The 16,386-nt window shown below is 52.1% G+C and overlaps 7 protein-coding genes across 7 annotated transcripts; 3 read left to right on the top strand and 4 right to left on the bottom strand.

Moving 5' to 3' along the window:
• Positions 1-1,195: 1,195 nt before the first annotated feature.
• Positions 1,196-2,449, top strand: CTRU02_200709 (dihydrofolate synthetase fol3; the record flags this gene model as incomplete). The annotated part of the gene is made up of 1 exon (XM_036718716.1): positions 1,196-2,449. One exon carries the CDS (start codon positions 1,196-1,198, stop codon positions 2,447-2,449), a length of 1,254 nt encoding a protein of 417 aa, XP_036589716.1.
• Positions 2,450-2,657: 208 nt separating this feature from the next.
• Positions 2,658-3,686, top strand: CTRU02_200708 (DUF218 domain-containing protein; the record flags this gene model as incomplete). The annotated part of the gene is made up of 2 exons (XM_036718715.1): positions 2,658-2,950; positions 3,089-3,686. 2 exons carry the CDS (start codon positions 2,658-2,660, stop codon positions 3,684-3,686), a joined length of 891 nt encoding a protein of 296 aa, XP_036589715.1.
• Positions 3,687-4,633: 947 nt separating this feature from the next.
• CTRU02_200707 (uncharacterized protein) lies at positions 4,634-5,726 on the bottom strand (the record flags this gene model as incomplete). The annotated part of the gene is made up of 2 exons (XM_036718714.1): positions 4,634-5,112; positions 5,183-5,726. The coding sequence occupies 2 exons, from the start codon at positions 5,724-5,726 to the stop codon at positions 4,634-4,636; spliced, it is 1,023 nt and encodes a 340-aa protein (XP_036589714.1).
• Positions 5,727-7,089: 1,363 nt separating this feature from the next.
• On the bottom strand, positions 7,090-8,518 carry CTRU02_200706 (ER membrane protein; the record flags this gene model as incomplete). Its single annotated transcript, XM_036718713.1, has 2 exons — positions 7,090-7,878; positions 7,997-8,518. The coding sequence occupies 2 exons, from the start codon at positions 8,516-8,518 to the stop codon at positions 7,090-7,092; spliced, it is 1,311 nt and encodes a 436-aa protein (XP_036589713.1).
• A 2,250-nt stretch (positions 8,519-10,768) lies between these two features.
• Positions 10,769-11,288, bottom strand: CTRU02_200705 (uncharacterized protein; the record flags this gene model as incomplete). Its single annotated transcript, XM_070203732.1, has 2 exons — positions 10,769-10,902; positions 10,952-11,288. 2 exons carry the CDS (start codon positions 11,286-11,288, stop codon positions 10,769-10,771), a joined length of 471 nt encoding a protein of 156 aa, XP_070062314.1.
• Positions 11,289-12,733: 1,445 nt separating this feature from the next.
• Positions 12,734-14,050, top strand: CTRU02_200704 (dihydroceramide delta(4)-desaturase; the record flags this gene model as incomplete). Its single annotated transcript, XM_036718711.1, has 3 exons — positions 12,734-12,934; positions 13,033-13,344; positions 13,382-14,050. 3 exons carry the CDS (start codon positions 12,734-12,736, stop codon positions 14,048-14,050), a joined length of 1,182 nt encoding a protein of 393 aa, XP_036589711.1.
• Positions 14,051-14,644: 594 nt separating this feature from the next.
• Positions 14,645-15,840, bottom strand: CTRU02_200703 (integral er membrane protein; the record flags this gene model as incomplete). Its single annotated transcript, XM_070203731.1, has 7 exons — positions 14,645-15,043; positions 15,103-15,240; positions 15,288-15,421; positions 15,474-15,532; positions 15,588-15,610; positions 15,673-15,743; positions 15,801-15,840. The coding sequence occupies 7 exons, from the start codon at positions 15,838-15,840 to the stop codon at positions 14,645-14,647; spliced, it is 864 nt and encodes a 287-aa protein (XP_070062313.1).
• Between the last annotated feature and the right edge of the window lie 546 nt (positions 15,841-16,386).

Here is a 16,386-nt window from a genome sequence, read left to right as displayed (position 1 = left end):
CGGCGGCCGAGAATTCGCTGTCAAGAAAATGCGCGTGTTTCTGATGATGGATGGACAAGAGACGAGAGAGGACTTATATGGAGGCATTGATGGGAGCGATGCGGTAACGCGACTGGGTGGGCGGGCTGAGATTGAGCCAACGTCCGACCAGGCGCGGCGCAACCAGGGCAGCGCAGGGGGTGGATAAACTTACGGAAGTCCCATTTTGACTGTCAGTCGCGCGCAATGATGTAAACAGCAATAGATGGCTCAAATAATTACGGCAAAAAGAGTCGCGGGGGATGGGGGGCCGATGCCAATGACCGACGTCTTTGATAGATATGGGGCAGCCGAGGTCGCGATGGGTTCGCGAAGCGCGAAGCGATGCCAAAAGGCTTTTTTTTCGTGGGGCGGACGGCGGACGGAATGAGGGAACGGGGAAGGAATGGGGAATGGAGACAGTGACGGGGACGGGGCACTGGGACGGGGGACGTGGATGGTGAGTGAAAGGAGAGGCAAAAAGGAAAAAGGATGAGAGTGAAGGTCTTTGGGGAATAGCCGCTTTACTTCTTTTTTTGTGAGTGGCTGGCCACCATCTGCAGCCCCTGTGGCGCCCACTTTTGCAGCAAGTCATCAGGGTCCAATCACGGGAACTCCTTGGCGTAAAGTGGAGAGCTTGGAGCTTGGTCCGAGTGTGGCTGAAGCAAGCAAGAGCCCTCAACTGGCTGCAGCTGCGGCGAATGCCTCGCATCCGATCGCCCATTCCGTGGCTGCGACAGAAAGGATGGGTACGTACTCCGTACCTAGCAGCCTATTTGCTCGGCACCTTTACACCTGCCGTGTCACGCATGCGAGTGCTCCTGCTCGTGCTTTCCTTGCGCGTGGGTTGCCCGCACTCTGTTCACGTTTCGATTCGATAGCAGGAAGGTTGAACTGGAATGGCCATATCATTCGTCAATAGTGCCCAGGGCCCAAGGTGACATCAGGACCCTGAAAATTCAAGAATCTATCGACACCAGCAATTCAAGTGACTCAACCCCACCAACCAGACTCCCTCTCTTGGCCATCTCCAACCGTTGCTGGGCTACTAACCCCTGTCTTCTGACCTCCGGTCCCGCACTGGAGCCGAAATATCGGCGGTTTCCATAGCCCGCGCTTAATACACCCGCTGAAAGGTACCGAAACTTAACCCCTAGATCCCGAGAGGCGCTTCAACATGGCCATGAAAGGCATCAGCCTTGGCCTCCACCGGATTTCGAGGGCCCTTGAAGGCGTTCCTCAGATATGGGAAGCCATTCATGTCGCCGGAACCAATGGTAAGGGCTCGACTTGCACATACCTGTCGGCTCTTTGCAGGTCCTTCGGCATTTCAAACGGTCTCTTCACCTCGCCCTATTTGGTTGAGCCCCGCGATGCCATCAAGATCAACGGCACGCCCGTTCAACAAGATGTCTACAACGACGTACGGCGAAAGATCCTAGATGATGAGCAAGCCCGGCTGGCGCAAGATGCGTCCCAGGAAGCGCTCTCCATCTTTGAAGTGACCACCCTCATCGCTTTCGGAGTTTTTACACACGCCGACGTGCAAATGGGAATCGTCGAGGTTGGTCTCGGTGGCAGGCTCGATTCGACAAATGTTCTCAAGCGGAAAAAGGTCACCGTCATTACCAAGATTGGCCTCGATCATCAGGCCTTCCTGGGCAACACATTGCCTGAGATCGCCAAGGAAAAAGCCGGCATCATGATGTCCGGCGTGCCTTGCGTCGTCGATGGCAGCAACCCGCCCGAGGTTCTCGAAGTCTTCCGGAAGCATGCCCAGAGCGTATCGGCGCCTCTGCACCTTACCACGGACCAGACTGGCCTGCTGGAAACGCTCTACCGGTCCGAGCTAATGCCGCATCAGGCCCAGAATATGGCTTGCGCCATCACGGCTTTCCAGCTTGCCTATCCCCATTTGAATCTCTCGGCTGAGCAGGCTCTGCCAATTTTGAAAGATGTCAGCCATCTAGGTAGACTATCATGGTTAGACATCGGCAAGAAATACCCATTGCGGAGAGAGAAGCCTATCCTAATTGATGGCGCTCACAATCCGCAGTCTGCAGAGACACTCTCTACCTTTGTCGAGCGGCGTTTGCGAGTTGCAGATAAGCCCATCACTTGGATAGTATCAGTTTCTAAACAAGATGGAAAGGATGCTGGAGGTATGTTTCGCACCTTGCTGAAGCCTGGCGACAATGTCGCCTGCGTCCCTTTCTCTCGACGAGAGACGATGCCTTGGGTTGAGCCTCTACCTCCTGCTACATTGCGAGATATGGCATCTGATGCTGGCGCAAAAGAGCTGTTTGACGGGGAAGAAGACCTCATTGCTGCTATGAAATGGGCAGTTGACTGTGCGGGAAATGGGCCTATTGTAGTTACCGGTAGTCTTTATCTTATTGGAGATGTGTATAGGGCTTATGGAGAGACATGAGATAATACATGTATGATTTGCCCGTTACTCTTGATTGCCAAAGTTGGCGTTATGATAGTCTGGTGTGCTAAAGCTACCACATCTGCGACGTGCTGCATTGCGGTTTTGAAACAAATCCATCTCACAACTGCATACATCCATACCACCAGCCGAGAAGCTTCGCATAACATGCAGACGGGGAAGCAAGTTCTCACCGCCACAGCATCACATGATCTGCCGGTTAACCCACAACAGAAGCCAATGCGTAGTTCAAACAGGTTGGCATCTTTCAAAACCCCATCGCCAGCCAAATCATCCCGGTTCGGTCATGAGCAACCCCACTCACCTTGTTGTCGTTTGCTGTCACGGCATCTGGACCGGCGGCCTCGCCAACGGTCACGCCGAGACGGAGTGGCTTATCGCCGACTTCCAAACCGGCGAGACGCCGACATTCATCGAACACATCAAGGCCGGCCTAACTGCACTCCGGGACGACCCAACCGCCGTGCTCATTTTTTCAGGGTGAGAGAACTTCAATCTGCAAGAGTCTCGCTTGTCTCGTCTAACCTTACTCCTCCCTTCCTGCATCCGTTTACACACCACCATCCATTTTACCCTGACCATACATTCATTCCAATGCATAACTAACACACTCATCAGAGGTCCAACCCGTAAGGAAACCCAACTCTCTGAAGCAGCAAGCTATGCATCTCTCGCCTCCGCAAATGGGTATTTCAACATCTTCTCCGCAGAAACCATCGGCATCTTCGCCTCCCGCATCCTTGAGGACACGCTAGCCCTGGATTCATACCACAACATTCTGCACTCCCTCATTCTCTTCTGGCGCACATACTCCGCTTGGCCCCTGAAGCTCACCATCGTAAGCCACGCATTCAAACGGCCCCGCATCGTCGATGGCCACTGCACCGCCATTGGATTTCCTCTCGACCGGGTCTATTTCCTTGGAATCAACCCCCCAGGTATGCAAGCTGCCGCTGTCGCAAAGACCGACAAAGGAGAGGGTGAGTGTGGGAAACAAGGAGCTATTGCGGGCGTGCAGCGCGCTGTGGATGAGTGGACAGACGATCCCCATGGGGTCGGCCCGAGTCTTGCTGGCAAGAGGCGAGCGAGAAACCCATGGGGTTTGGAGGACAGGCTATTCATCAGCGATGAGGAAAGGCGCAGAAGCGGTTTGGCCACAAGGATAGTGGACGGTCATGAGGCATTGGTAGACGACGCAAAGAGGCCATGGGCATAGGAGTACTCTACCCAGATATACTACACACTCACTTCAGACGTTGTCGGACGTATTCGTATCCGCCTTTCCCGACCTGAGACCAGGTATGTGGAATCACCCCAGATGGCTGATGCTAGTGAGCTTAAGATTGCCCAGAGTCGCCACGCATTTTGAACCACAGCACTTCACTGGGGAATATTAATGTTTAGAGTTGAAATGCACATATGCTTAACTCCATGTTATGTGGCTAAGGCCACGAGTGAGGTATGAACGTAACAGTCCTGCAGAAAATGTGATTCTCGACAGTTTTAATGTGCCAGCTGAGACTCCTTGATTTCCCTTATACGTCCAAGATCGCATCATTTTATCCCTTGACGCAATGCTCTGCCAAACCCCTTTCTCAATCAAGGCTTTCCCAGATCTAGCATGGCCTTGAACCCAAACTGCACACTTGAGTTTAACATATTGCATAGACATAGCAAACACAACCTATTTTGGGATTAACCACCAATATCGTTTCTCTATTCTTTCCTTACATGTCAAGTCGTATGGAATCCCATTCATCATGTCTCAGCAAAAGAGAATATCTGGTAGTAATCGCATAGTTTCTCAGAAATTGATTCCATCTTCAAGGCGGTTTAGGCGGGGTACGGACTTGTTTGGTATGATGCGTTCCTTGAACAAACTGATCATGAATGTTTCACCTGAGTGGGCTTGTCATTTGCTTGGAACGCATTCTCTCTTCAAACGGCAATGTAAGTTGCGAATCTTAGTGCAAACATTACATATATGTACTTTGGCTCGATACAACTGACTGGCAAGGGACAAGCCGCGTAGAAGGTGAGATGTTTTAGCATGTAGTCCAACGCAACCTAAATAAAAATAGCAGAAAATAGATCGTCAAGAATCGTAGCCTTGTGGTGGGAAAGGAGGATTGGAGTTCGTGGTATTGGTGAACGCCATCTGTGCTAAATCTTGGACCTGCTTCCTCCCGCCACGCCAGCAGAAGCCACAGCGGCCAACAAGAACCGGCACGAGTCCTCGATCATGTCTTCACTAAATGCATGACCCACACCTTCATACACGATATTCTCAAACGTGACTCCAGCATCAGCATACCAAGTCCTCGTCGCCTCCTCAAAAAACTCCACCAGCGGTTTCGCCTTGGAGTATGGCACCAGCTTGTCGTCACCTCCGGAACAGACGAGGAACTTCTTTCCCCTGACACGGGCGTCGAGAATGTCACGCAGCCGCTGCCTCTCAGACTCCGGAAGGCTCTGCGCTGCTAGGATGGGGCCGGTGCCGAACAGAATGCCCTTTGGGTCGTTACGTAGACACGCAGAAACGAGGTCGGACGGGAAGTCCTTGCTTCCCAGGAACGACGCGCCGGCATCGTCGGCAGACCATGTCGACAGCTTCGATCTTTGCGCGCGGTCCGACATCAGAGCTTTCCACTCTTGTTAGCTTTACCGTCTTTCTCTCCTCCTTCACCTCATCGCCAGATATCAGAAACTCACCCATATAATCCGGACACCCGATGATAACAACCCCGGCCCCGATCCTTTCCTCGCCGAAAAGGGCCTGCCACGTACTGTGACCCCCAAGACTTACTCCCAGCGCGAGGTGTTGATCGATACCCCAATCTCCGTCAAGCTCAACCTTGAGGTATCCCTCGACGACATCCATCAGGAGCTTGGTATCACTCACCATGCCGGCAACCATGCTATACATGTCGATCGCATGCGTCGCGTTTCCGCCCCGCCAGGACTCGTTCGCTTTCTCAGACAAGAGTCTAGTACCATGATTTCTTACGTCGAATGCGAGGGCAATAAAACCCCTGCCGCCGGGAGAAGCAGCAGCAGCGTGGCGTGAGACGATACGCTTGGCAAAATCACTCAAACTCTCCTTGGTGTTACCGCGGCCGTGATAGATCCAGAGGCAAGACACGGTAGAGGGCCTCTGAGAGGCTAGTTCTTCGAGTCCGTAGACGTCCACAGAAAGCCCGGCCATGAGGATTGTCGTCTTGGAGACGGTGGGAGGGGCGGGGCTCTGCTCTGTCATTATGAGTGTCACTTGGTTGAAAAAGCTACTGATTTGGGTGTAGCGCAGAAGGTGAGTTTGCTTGTAGTTTAGGGAAGAGATTGGCGAACGTTGAACGGAATCAGGGTTGTTGGTAATATTTTAGCATGGCCTAAGTTGATTGTAAGTGAAGTTGCGCAGTTTGGGAGTTACCGAGGTCGGGGTTTACTTGCAAATGGGTGCGTGCGTGCGATACCCATTATTCCCGAGCAATGCAACTTTTAAGCCATTGTGTCTATGATTTACTGCCTCATCCTCCTCCACAGTGGAAGTCTTCTCCACTAAGGTGTGAATGTATTGTTTATTGTCATACATAAGCCCTTCCCTTTTACAAGTAAGTGTTGTCGAACCTTCTCTGTATTAACCATGCCTCAAATGAGTAGTTGTGATGGCCATGGCGCCAAAATAGAGATCGGCCATGACAGCCATGCCTTCCTTGGTGAAGATATATCCTGTAATGCATTTCTATGTAATTACATCGGCTTACAAGGCACGTCACCGCAAATTTCTAGCCTGGCCTCGAATGTTGACCATGGCAAAATAACAGACGCTTTGCTTTTGATATAACCGAGTTGTTAACCACTATTATTGAGGTTTTCGCAGCCACCACCTTCACTAGTCATAGCCTCTATTGGCCAGGCTCTTCGATTATAGCCGAATATCACAAGGCCTAGGTGGCATAGAAGTATAACCTAATCACTGAGAAGCAATTTTTGTTCCGAATTTTTTAGATTTATGGTTGGTACAACTGAGTGATGCTCTCCGTGAAACTAGACAGTAGACTCCACTCAAGGAATCTTTACAAAAACAACAGCAATAACACAATCAGTTCACAGATATCCATATTAATAGTCCTTTGTTTGGAGACCACTTTCATGGCATTCTACGCCAATAGACCCGCGAATTCGAATGCTGCCACATAACTCCTAGTTTTCAGTTATAACATTTCACGATATAGCCAGTAATACGGGCTGCAAGAGTGTTATAGAAGCCGTTGACTTAGAAAACGAATTTCCTAGTATACTATGAGAAGGCCCGAGGCATAAGTAATAAGCCCCTAGGCGGCAGTAGTCAAAGTCCCTTGAAGCCCAGCCGCAGAATCAGCAGTATAAAAAAAACTCGCCATTGGAGCATGCAGACTTCCTCCCCGAACGCCGTATCGTGCCTACCCTATCCCCTTCCCGTGCCCGAAGCCCATGTGCCATAAATATCCTATGTACGATGATCAACCGGTTTCTGTTAGCCTGTTCAAACAGACCTCGCTCATTAGTCCCTGAGCACTCAGGGTGTCTCGCCTATCTTCATATGGAGTAAATGTCACGAGACCTTTTGATCATATTGCGTCTTAGTCCAGCTTCCAATGATTTGTCAAACCACTGTCGTGGTCTTCGTTGCCCAAGTACAGCTCGATCGCATACAGGGTCATCGTTGCAACTACATTCGTCCACCGCCATACGTTACCGCCAGGGTCGCCGCCTCTAAGCGTCCAGCCGTCGGGCCCGTCGCTGGTCGAAAAATGCTGCAGAAGCAGGCTGGTGTACATGGCGATGAGGATCGAGGGCGAGAAGTAAGTGATGATTCCAAGGAGCCAGTTCGCCGCGTCTGAGTCCTCAAGAGAGGGCTCCTCCATGAGAGCCCTGGCGCCAGATTCACGTACTGCGGGAATGATACGGGTGGCGCAATAGAAGACGAGCAGTCGGAAAGCGAGCGAAATGATAACTGAGGGGGTGATGGTTTGGAACGCAGCGTAAAGAAGAGTAAGTGACGAGTGGACGGTGTGCGGAAGGGAGCCGAGCATGTGCAGCAGAGTAGAGTAAGAGGCCATGATGATTGGTGGTAGAGGCGGAAAGTCGGGTTGCGACGACTGCTGGTGGTCTGCTTCGGTATTTTCTGAGGGCAGGTAATCGGTGAAGATCTGGTAGACACAAAGGACGACGTATGCGAAAAGCAGAGATGACTCGAGAGCGTTTCCACGGCCGCTGCCAATGCCATACGCGCAAAGAAAGAAGGCCGAGGTCATGGTAACCCCAATGAGGATCGCATCGACGTTGTTGATGTATGGGAAGTGGGCTACGCGCCAAAGGAAGTACACGGCACTAGCAAGAACGCTGCCAGAAATTGCGAGCAGGGTGATCTGCGATAAATGTTAGCATGCATGGAAGTGAACGCGATGTTTGATCCCGAGCAACGAGGTATGGCTGTTACAGGGAGTGGAATGGACGTCCAAAGCCCATGACAGGGTTTACACTTACAATCCAAGTATCGCTCCGTCCTCTGTTCACGAGCCACTTTGTGATCTGGCCCGCTGCCTGGATAACGAGCAGAGTACAGAATCCTTCCAACAGTTGAAAGACCGGGCTCGAGTACCGCAGCGTCTTATCCCAGCCGCCCAAGGTAATGGTCTCGACCACGCCGCCCTCACCAAACACCCACTCGCCCCATGTCGTCGATTTGGAGGTGGTGATACCCTGTAGCGTCCGCTCCACCCAGTTGGTAGCACCAGCATCAACAGCGAATCGGCCGAGGGCCCAAATCATGAGGCCAGGGATGATAATCCATTGCGACAGGCGGAGAATGACAGATATCGCCCAGCGAACGCGAGACTCGGCGGGGGTGACGACGGCGATGGCCGAGTAGACAAAGTAGAAGCCGCAAAGGGCAAGGCTGTATGCCAGGCCGCTGTCCCTGCCACCGACATCGAAGGCGACGGGTATCGAAAGCACTATGCTCAACAAGAAGATGGCACTGGCGATGATTCGGAAGAACCACCACATCGGCGCGACGAGCTGGCTTGCTGGAGCCGCGCCGACAGAGGAGGTTGTGTAGTGCGACGGTCTGCCACTTTGGACAGTGAACCGACTTGAGAGAGGTCGGTCGGAGGAGGGAGTCCAGGGGAGAAGCGCCGGCTGGTGCTTGTCGCGTTCGGTTCGAGGGGGCACGAGCTCACAGATGTTCGTGTGCAGAGAGAGACGGTGAGGAATCCGAGGCCGAGCTGGTAGTGGGGGAGGTAGGGAAGTGCTCGTTTCGTTTTTCGGTAGCCAAGGGAGCAGCGATCCAGGACGGGCAAAACAGGTTCTTCAGAAGCTGTAGCTGTAGATGAAGTCGTAGTCGTGGAACGTGGGCGTTCGCTCGGGGGGAGAAAGTGTTAGGGCGGGCCGACGTAGGGAAGGCAGGCTGGTTAAATTCGACCAGGACGGGATATTTTTGGGCGAGGTGGCAGGAAGCAGAAACGGACCCAGAGTTGGAGCTTGGGCTTATCGTTAAGGCAAAGGCTGTTCTTGGTGGTGGCCTTGTTCGCCTAAGACGCCAAGTTCAGCAAGGTAGCCAGCCGCCTTAGCTTATCTTCACGTGGCGCTACTGACCTGCCGACAGCGAAAAGGCAGTGAACCAACCAGCCTGGCACCGGGGGTGGATAGTGGTTGGTGGGTGCTGGCGGTGAACCTGCACTTCTCAGGTTGAAGTGCCTAAAGCTTTTCCCCCATTCGTTTCTTCTCCTGTCTTTGGCCGGCCACTCCCGTTACTCAAAGAAACAAGAAAGAAACGGCAACGGTTGGAGGGTTTTTCCCCTTTCTTCCTATTTTGACAGGCAACAATGAGACCAGCTTAGCACGATTATCGAGCCAGATAGACGCCAGAGCTGGGCCACCTTTATCATCCAAGCCTAATCTGGACCATTATCTTCTCAAATAAATATACAAGCCATGGCAAATTGGTGCGATAAATCCATCCTTTTCAGGTCGCGTGCCCCTATCAGCCTTCGTTACCAATGCAGGTCCAGATGGGGGGTCCTCGGGTCCTCAGTCCAACAGGCCAGGCCCTCCTGGCTGGTCCATAAGCTGGGCCTTGACAGACCTACCGGGATACTCCGTACCACAGAGGCTTTCGCAGGGACTATTGCAGCGTTGCAGAGTGCTTTGCAGGTGAGGTGCTTTGGGGTTTGGAAAAAAAAAATAAAAGGGCCGCCTCCACTTTGTTTTGTGCCATACTACTCCCCTGTGATATCATCCCTGCCGTTGACTGTTGGCTTCCCTCCGCGAAGTCTGCATGTGACAGCCAATCATGAGGCACCTCCTCATCTCGGTCACTACCCTCTTCAATCTCACCTAACCCTCCTTGAGCTTCATCCAGTGCGTCTACTAAGAGTCACCTGGACGATTGATGTTGCCATCATCCGTCAACCTGAACTCAATATCTGTACTTTGACGAAAATCTCGGGCTCTAATGAAAACTAAAAGCAGTAGCGTCTGCCTTGCACACGGTTGTCCCCTTACATCCGTAGCCTGTCTTACCAAGCCCGTTGTGTTGAACGATGGTAAGTTGTAGCTGTGGTGTTTTCTGGCCAATTTTCTAAGCTACTGCTACATAACATCTCTGATTTCCCCTCATTCTTGTGAAGCTACTATTTAGCCGCTGCCGCAGCAAGCGGGTGGCAGAGGAAGCAAGACTGGTTCTTGCATTTACAACCTTCTGGATCTTGATGCACCTGACTTTCTCAACTTTTCTTTCTAATACCCATTGTATGTGTGCTTGTTTCTTGATTGCACGCGGAATGGATGAGTTATTGGCAGCAGCGACCCCCTTTCTTACGTGCTTAAGAGGTTTCTATTCATCTTCACTATAGCTCGTTCATCCTCTGTCCTTCTGGTAAGCCCTCAACTACACGCTTGGCTGTGTCCTTTCTCCTCACCATCTCACTAAGGTCTTCTTATTCCAATGCGTCCATTGCAAGCTGCCTAGGTACTTTTGACATTCTCCATTCCGTCGCCTGACAAATAGTTCGATCTGAAACAGTCCTCCAAACGGGGTTTATCACGTCACTAGTGTCCGTTGACTTCCAAGTGGCGTCTGTTGTGGCTGCCAACGGCTTCCTTGTTCACACTCTTTGCGAAGCACCGGAATCATGCCTAGGGTTGTACATAGGTTGAAAAGGGTTTCCCCGGCTGCCAGTCATACAACTGCCACCTTCATAGGATTGCTTTCCGTTTGATGCGTAGCTATCTGGCTTCGGCTCCTGACAAACATGTTTAACAAAGACAAGGTAGGTGAATCGTCTGATAGTTGCTACAAGTCCTGCCGCTTGGCACATCGCTGCCAGTCTGTAGGTACAGCTGCCAATAGTTCCCATCAAGCTGACAGACCAGAAAGTTCAGCTCTGCTCAAAAAATTAGATTTGCTCAAAGCGCGCAGCCGAATACCAGGTTACTCACGGCGCCCCCAACTGCTACTTCGGGTAGTAATTATCGCGTCACCCTCCAGCCCCCATGCATTTGTTTCCGAGCTGTTGCTGAACTTGAGGCTCTTGTACGACGTGGCATCACTTCCGACGTTCAAATATGAACTTGAATTGGCGCTTTGGATGGTGCCTGCGATATTGAAGGACTCGGCCGACGCCTCAGGCCCCAGCACTGGGATCGTCGCATTCTTTGGGTACGGCTGGAGATACAAGTGATAGATAGGGTCCCTTACACCTCTGATCTTTTCAGGTTTTGCAACTGCCGAGGTGGTGATGGACGCCAGAAGCGCCGAAATCATGACAAGACGCATGCTATCAATGAACTTAAAAGTCCTGAACGCCTAGGAGTTTCTGAATGACAGAGTAAAGCATGCTCTAAAAAATCCCTTTCCAAGCTTTATTTAAGTAAACTTGTATGCTCGCAACTCCCCCTTTCACGGCCTATCATCCTCCGAAAGCTCATCCGCAATCAATTTGCTCTTGCAAAGAAATCTGGGTAACCAGGACGGATAAATAAGCTTGCAGAGGCGGCATGCCAACGGTCCAATCCCTTGCACGACTGTAAATACTCTGATATGACAATGCAATATGTCTCTGACCGATGCGCGGCTCAATTGCTGGCCACAGCATTACAGAGAAGAAACCGGGAGAAACGTGGGGATCTGCATGAACGCCCGTCTCGCCCACGAACCTCAATGCTAGATCGGGATCTGATCAAGTGTTGCTGTTTATGCTCTCTCACAGTGGTACGTAACGTACACGTATTCTTGATATACAACGTATCCGTACCTGATCAAACAGCCCACAGAGCTGAACCTCGCAAATAAACGACAAGGGTCATGCTCCTCAGACTTCCCTTACAACAGGACGGCGCACAGGGCCCGTCAGATGAGGACCTGCAACTGATTACCTCGTATTAGGGTTTGTATAAGCGACGAAAAAGATCCCGATGTCGTTATGAGACGGTAAACTACTATAAAGGCAACAAGGAAATCAAACATGATCAATCTTGCATGCACGATAACTCTGCGCATTTCCTTGCCCCAGAAAAGTTACACAGAGACGTACAGGGGATTCGAATAGGGTGGTATGTGGGGTTCTAGAACTTCCCCAATTCCCCAACGACCAACCGCTGAGGTGGTTCAGGGGGAAGAAGAAAGGATCAACAAAATATGACAATGTTTTTTCTGCAATGTGCCCCTCTCAAGGAGACTGCCAATTCGGCGTCTGGCTGGGCTACAGCTATCGATTTTGTTGGTGGGATCCGTGCGACTACACAACGCAAAACACATGCCCCGAACGATTGGCCACAGCGGGGCAAGGGTATCCCCTTCCCCCACTGATACCCGCTGCGCCACAGGCGACCTTTACACCGCTTCGGGGCCCCCTACAGCCAGTATCAGGAGATTTGCCATTTTCGAGGCATGATTTTTCTCCCATCAACGCTCGATTCCTTGCGCCAGAGGGGAAATACAAATTTACGGTTGAGCAAGGGATTCGTTCGTTTTACGGTTCTGTTTCTCTTTAGTCCGATCTTTATATATCAATGACCGCCTGAGCAGGTGATCAGATCCGCTCCCTTCTTTTCTACTCGTTGCCCCTCTACACACTCTCTCTCCTATTCCTGGTTAGGACAAGGACAGATTTTACTGCTTCTGTCTACACCAACACCAAACATCAAATAAACCTCAGGCCATCTACATTGACTTGTCGTTCACTGTCACGCCGCACATCCCAGCTTCCAAGAACCGCAACAATGGCCTCGTCCGCCGCTTCGACCGTGACGAAACCGTCAAAGCGCAAGGCCGCCAACGGCACCGCGGCCGGTAAGCTGACCACCGATGCAACAGACCAACAAGATTCGACCTCCGCGCCCAAGGAGCGCGACTTCTTTTGGACCTACACCGAGGAACCTCACCGCACCCGCCGCCTGGCAATTATCAAGGCTCATCCAGAGGTAAGCTGCAATCGGGCCTGGACGCCATTCCAGCTTCCAATGGGCCCAATGGCTTGACCAACGCCATTTACAAAGGCTAACATTCTTGTCACGTATAGGTTACCAAGCTCTGTGGGCCGGAGCCCCTGACGAAGTATGTAGTCGCTGGCGTCGTCGCGATGCAGGTCTTCTGGGCCTGGTACCTACGCGACGCCTCATTCTGGTCTTGGAAGTTCTGGATCGTCGGCTACGTCTTTGGTGCCACTGCCAACCAGAATCTTTTCCTCGCTATCCACGAGATCTCCCATAACCTTGCGTTCCGCTCCCCTATGGCCAATCGCATCTTTGCCATCTTCGCGAACCTGCCCATTGGCGTGCCCTACAGCGCTTCCTTCAGGGTAAGTACCGATGACACAACAGCCCGAGGCAGGGAAACCTAGAGAAGAGACAATGGCTAACAACAACTAGCCTTACCATTTGACGCACCACAAGTCCCTCGGTGTGGACGGCCTCGACACTGATCTCCCTACCGCCCTCGAAGCAGTCTTCTTGGACTCGATCCTCGGCAAGGCATTCTTCTGCACCTTCCAGATCTTCTTCTACGCAATCCGTCCTATGACCGTCTACAGCATCCCCCTGACTTGGCTACACTACCTCAACATCGCGGTTCAACTTTCTTTCGACTATCTTATCTACTCCCTTTGGGGCGGCACTGCCGTCATGTACTTCCTCATCTCTTCGTTCCTGGCTGGCTCCCTGCACCCATTGGCTGGCCACTTCATTGCCGAGCACTACGTCTATGAGACTGTCTCGCCCGCCCAGCGCGATCCCTCGAACACCATTCCCGTTCCCGAGACCTTCTCTTACTACGGCCCCTTGAACTTCTTGACCTACAACGTCGGCCTGCACAACGAGCACCACGACTTCCCCGCAGTCCCCTGGACCAAGCTCCATGCGCTGCGCGAGATTGCCAGCGAGTTCTACGAGGATCTGCCCTACCACCAGAGCTGGACGTACGTCATTTGGCGCTTTATTTGGGACGAAAACGTCGGCATGACCTGCCGTGTCAAGAGGAAGCAGGGTGGTCGTATGGTTGGCGGCGGCGCCAAGTGGACACGTGAGGAGATTGAGGCCTGAGTGACGAGTCTCGGAGAAAATCGGCCGGGGTAGACAGTTAAAGTTACTGCGTAAAGTATTGTTTGGTTTGGTCAGTTCATGATTAAAGATTATCCTGTCGATATGGAAAAATACGTCAGGCGGGGCATTTTTGTTGTTTAATAATGACCGGGACATGAGATATAAAAGGGTGGTAGTTTCTCAAGGGAGGCGATGTTATTAATCCCGAGCTCCAATGGAGAAGTATGACAGTGGCCAAGAGAAAAAGGCTCATAAGTTTCGGTGCCAAAGATCCGATGGTGCGATGATTGTAGCCTTGATTGACAAATGAAAAACTCGAATTGAGAACTTCGCGTCCAGGACGCCAGGCCGTTACGACAAAATAAACAACTGTATAGTTACAAGCGTGTTTGTGACTCCGTTCCATGTCAAAGAGAGGCCAGTAATGGATCCTCCTTCATGTCCACCATAAATCTCACCGCCAAAACATCCTCTCGCCATGCCGTTACCCTTGGCTTCTGAGCATACTAGGCTCGTCTGCCGTTTGGGTCTTGTCGTGAATCCTCCAACAGAAAGACCATAGAAAAGGGGGGAATATCAAGGAATTTCGAAGCATTAGAAGAAGAAGTAGGCGAGAAGAAAGCTGACCAGACAAAGGATCGCAACCATCTGTACTGAGACTCCCTCCGTTCCCTGCCTTACTGTCGCAGCAGCCTGTTGAGCACTGGGCAACTTTTCGCTCTCTGTCTTCACGCGTTGACGAAGACCGCTGGTATCTTGAAGGGTGGCAATCTTGGCCTCGGCCTGCTGAAGCTTCTGTTTCAACTCATCGTACGTGGCCTGTGCAGTGCTGGCAACGACGTGACTTGCGGCACTGACCGTCGATTGCGCCTTCTCAGAAACGGAGTCGTCTTTCACGTCAGGGCTTCCAGATTGCGCAGCAGCGTTGGGGCTGGCACCGTCGGCTTCTTGACCGGGAGAAGAGTAAACGCGTGAAACATCGGGAGTATGATCCTGTTCTCTTGTTAGCAAGGACGCGAAACTGACTGTGCTGGTTGGAGGACAAGACGTACGCCATTGACGACGGAGTGACGACTGGGAGTAGAAGCAACGGCCGCGGCGCTGGGTCCGTTGGGCGACTGGTCGTCGGCGGGCAGCCAGGTAACGCGAATCTTCTTCTCCTGAAGACTGGCCTTGTCTGTCTGGTCGAGCTGTTGGGCAGTTACAATTAGCGTGTGCGCCACGGCTTCGGACCAACGTTGGGGTCTGTTCTCACAATGTTGGCAATGCTGGCAAATTCCTTGTCGGCAGTAATGGGAACGGATTGAACCAAGAATTTGTCACGGCACTTCGTGTCTAGGGGCGGCTCCGCCTTCATGGCTTGGAGTAAAACTGGTTTTGGTCAGTTGCATGTGACCACCTGGCAATAGTCCGAAATGCGTACCAGTGACCTCCACATCCTGACCGGGCTCAACACGACCTGAGTTGGGCCGAACGCAGTACCTGAAGTTGTCGTCAGTCGCTGTTCGAGTACTGCAAAAGATGCAGGGGACCGTACTGCTTAGGAGCGGTGGTTTTGACCTGGAGGTTTCTCTTTTAAGCAGCTGCTGACATGACGGTAGGCCAATGTATTGCTAACATACCTTAAAGGCGATGGGGGATTGGTTCGGGTTCTTGATTCGCAAGATCTGAGAAACCTCAACAGTGAAGGGCCCTGAGAGATAAATCATAAACATCATGCCTATTCGAAGCACTCCCGACACAGACGTACGTTTGAAGCTCAGCTCAGTAGGCTCGATATCGACCGACATGGTGGCGGTGGTGGTGGTGGTAGGGCGTTGCGGACACTTAGGGACGAAAAAGGAGACTCGGCGGGTTTCGGCGCATTCAACGCAGGCGTCGGCCTGGATAGTAATAAGAGATTTGCGAGAGACGAGGGTCGAGGAGAAGACGTGAAGGAATGTCGCGCGCGGGGCGATATTAAAGCGCTGGGTTGTAAGGCAAGGGCAAGGTTTGGTGTTCGAACGGAAGGAAAGAAGGAAGGGTAAGGCACGGGTAATGGTAAGTGCAAAAAAGCAGGTGTTTCGCACGGGAGCGCACGACGTAATACACACCACTTTAACTAACCAACGGGCTGGGCTCGATTGGGATAGGAGGATGCGCACGCTGTCCTGGCTCAGAGCAGACCTCCAGGCCAGGTTTCATTAAGGTAGCCCCTAGCCTGAGGTAGCGAGCGGTCAATCGGAGGTTCTCGCTGGGGCCTCCACTGGCAAACAGTCCAAGGGACAGGGGTGTTAATCCGGGAGTTCGTCCACTAAAAACCCAGGGACTTCATTGCTGAGGTAGGACGGAACCTC

The sequence above is a fragment of the Colletotrichum truncatum genome, assembly GCF_014235925.2.
Source record: "Colletotrichum truncatum strain CMES1059 chromosome Unknown Contig_0001, whole genome shotgun sequence".
NCBI classification, from domain to species: domain Eukaryota; kingdom Fungi; phylum Ascomycota; class Sordariomycetes; order Glomerellales; family Glomerellaceae; genus Colletotrichum; species Colletotrichum truncatum.
Note: the sequence above shows the minus strand (reverse complement) of the source record. Positions and strands in the feature narration are given on the sequence as shown.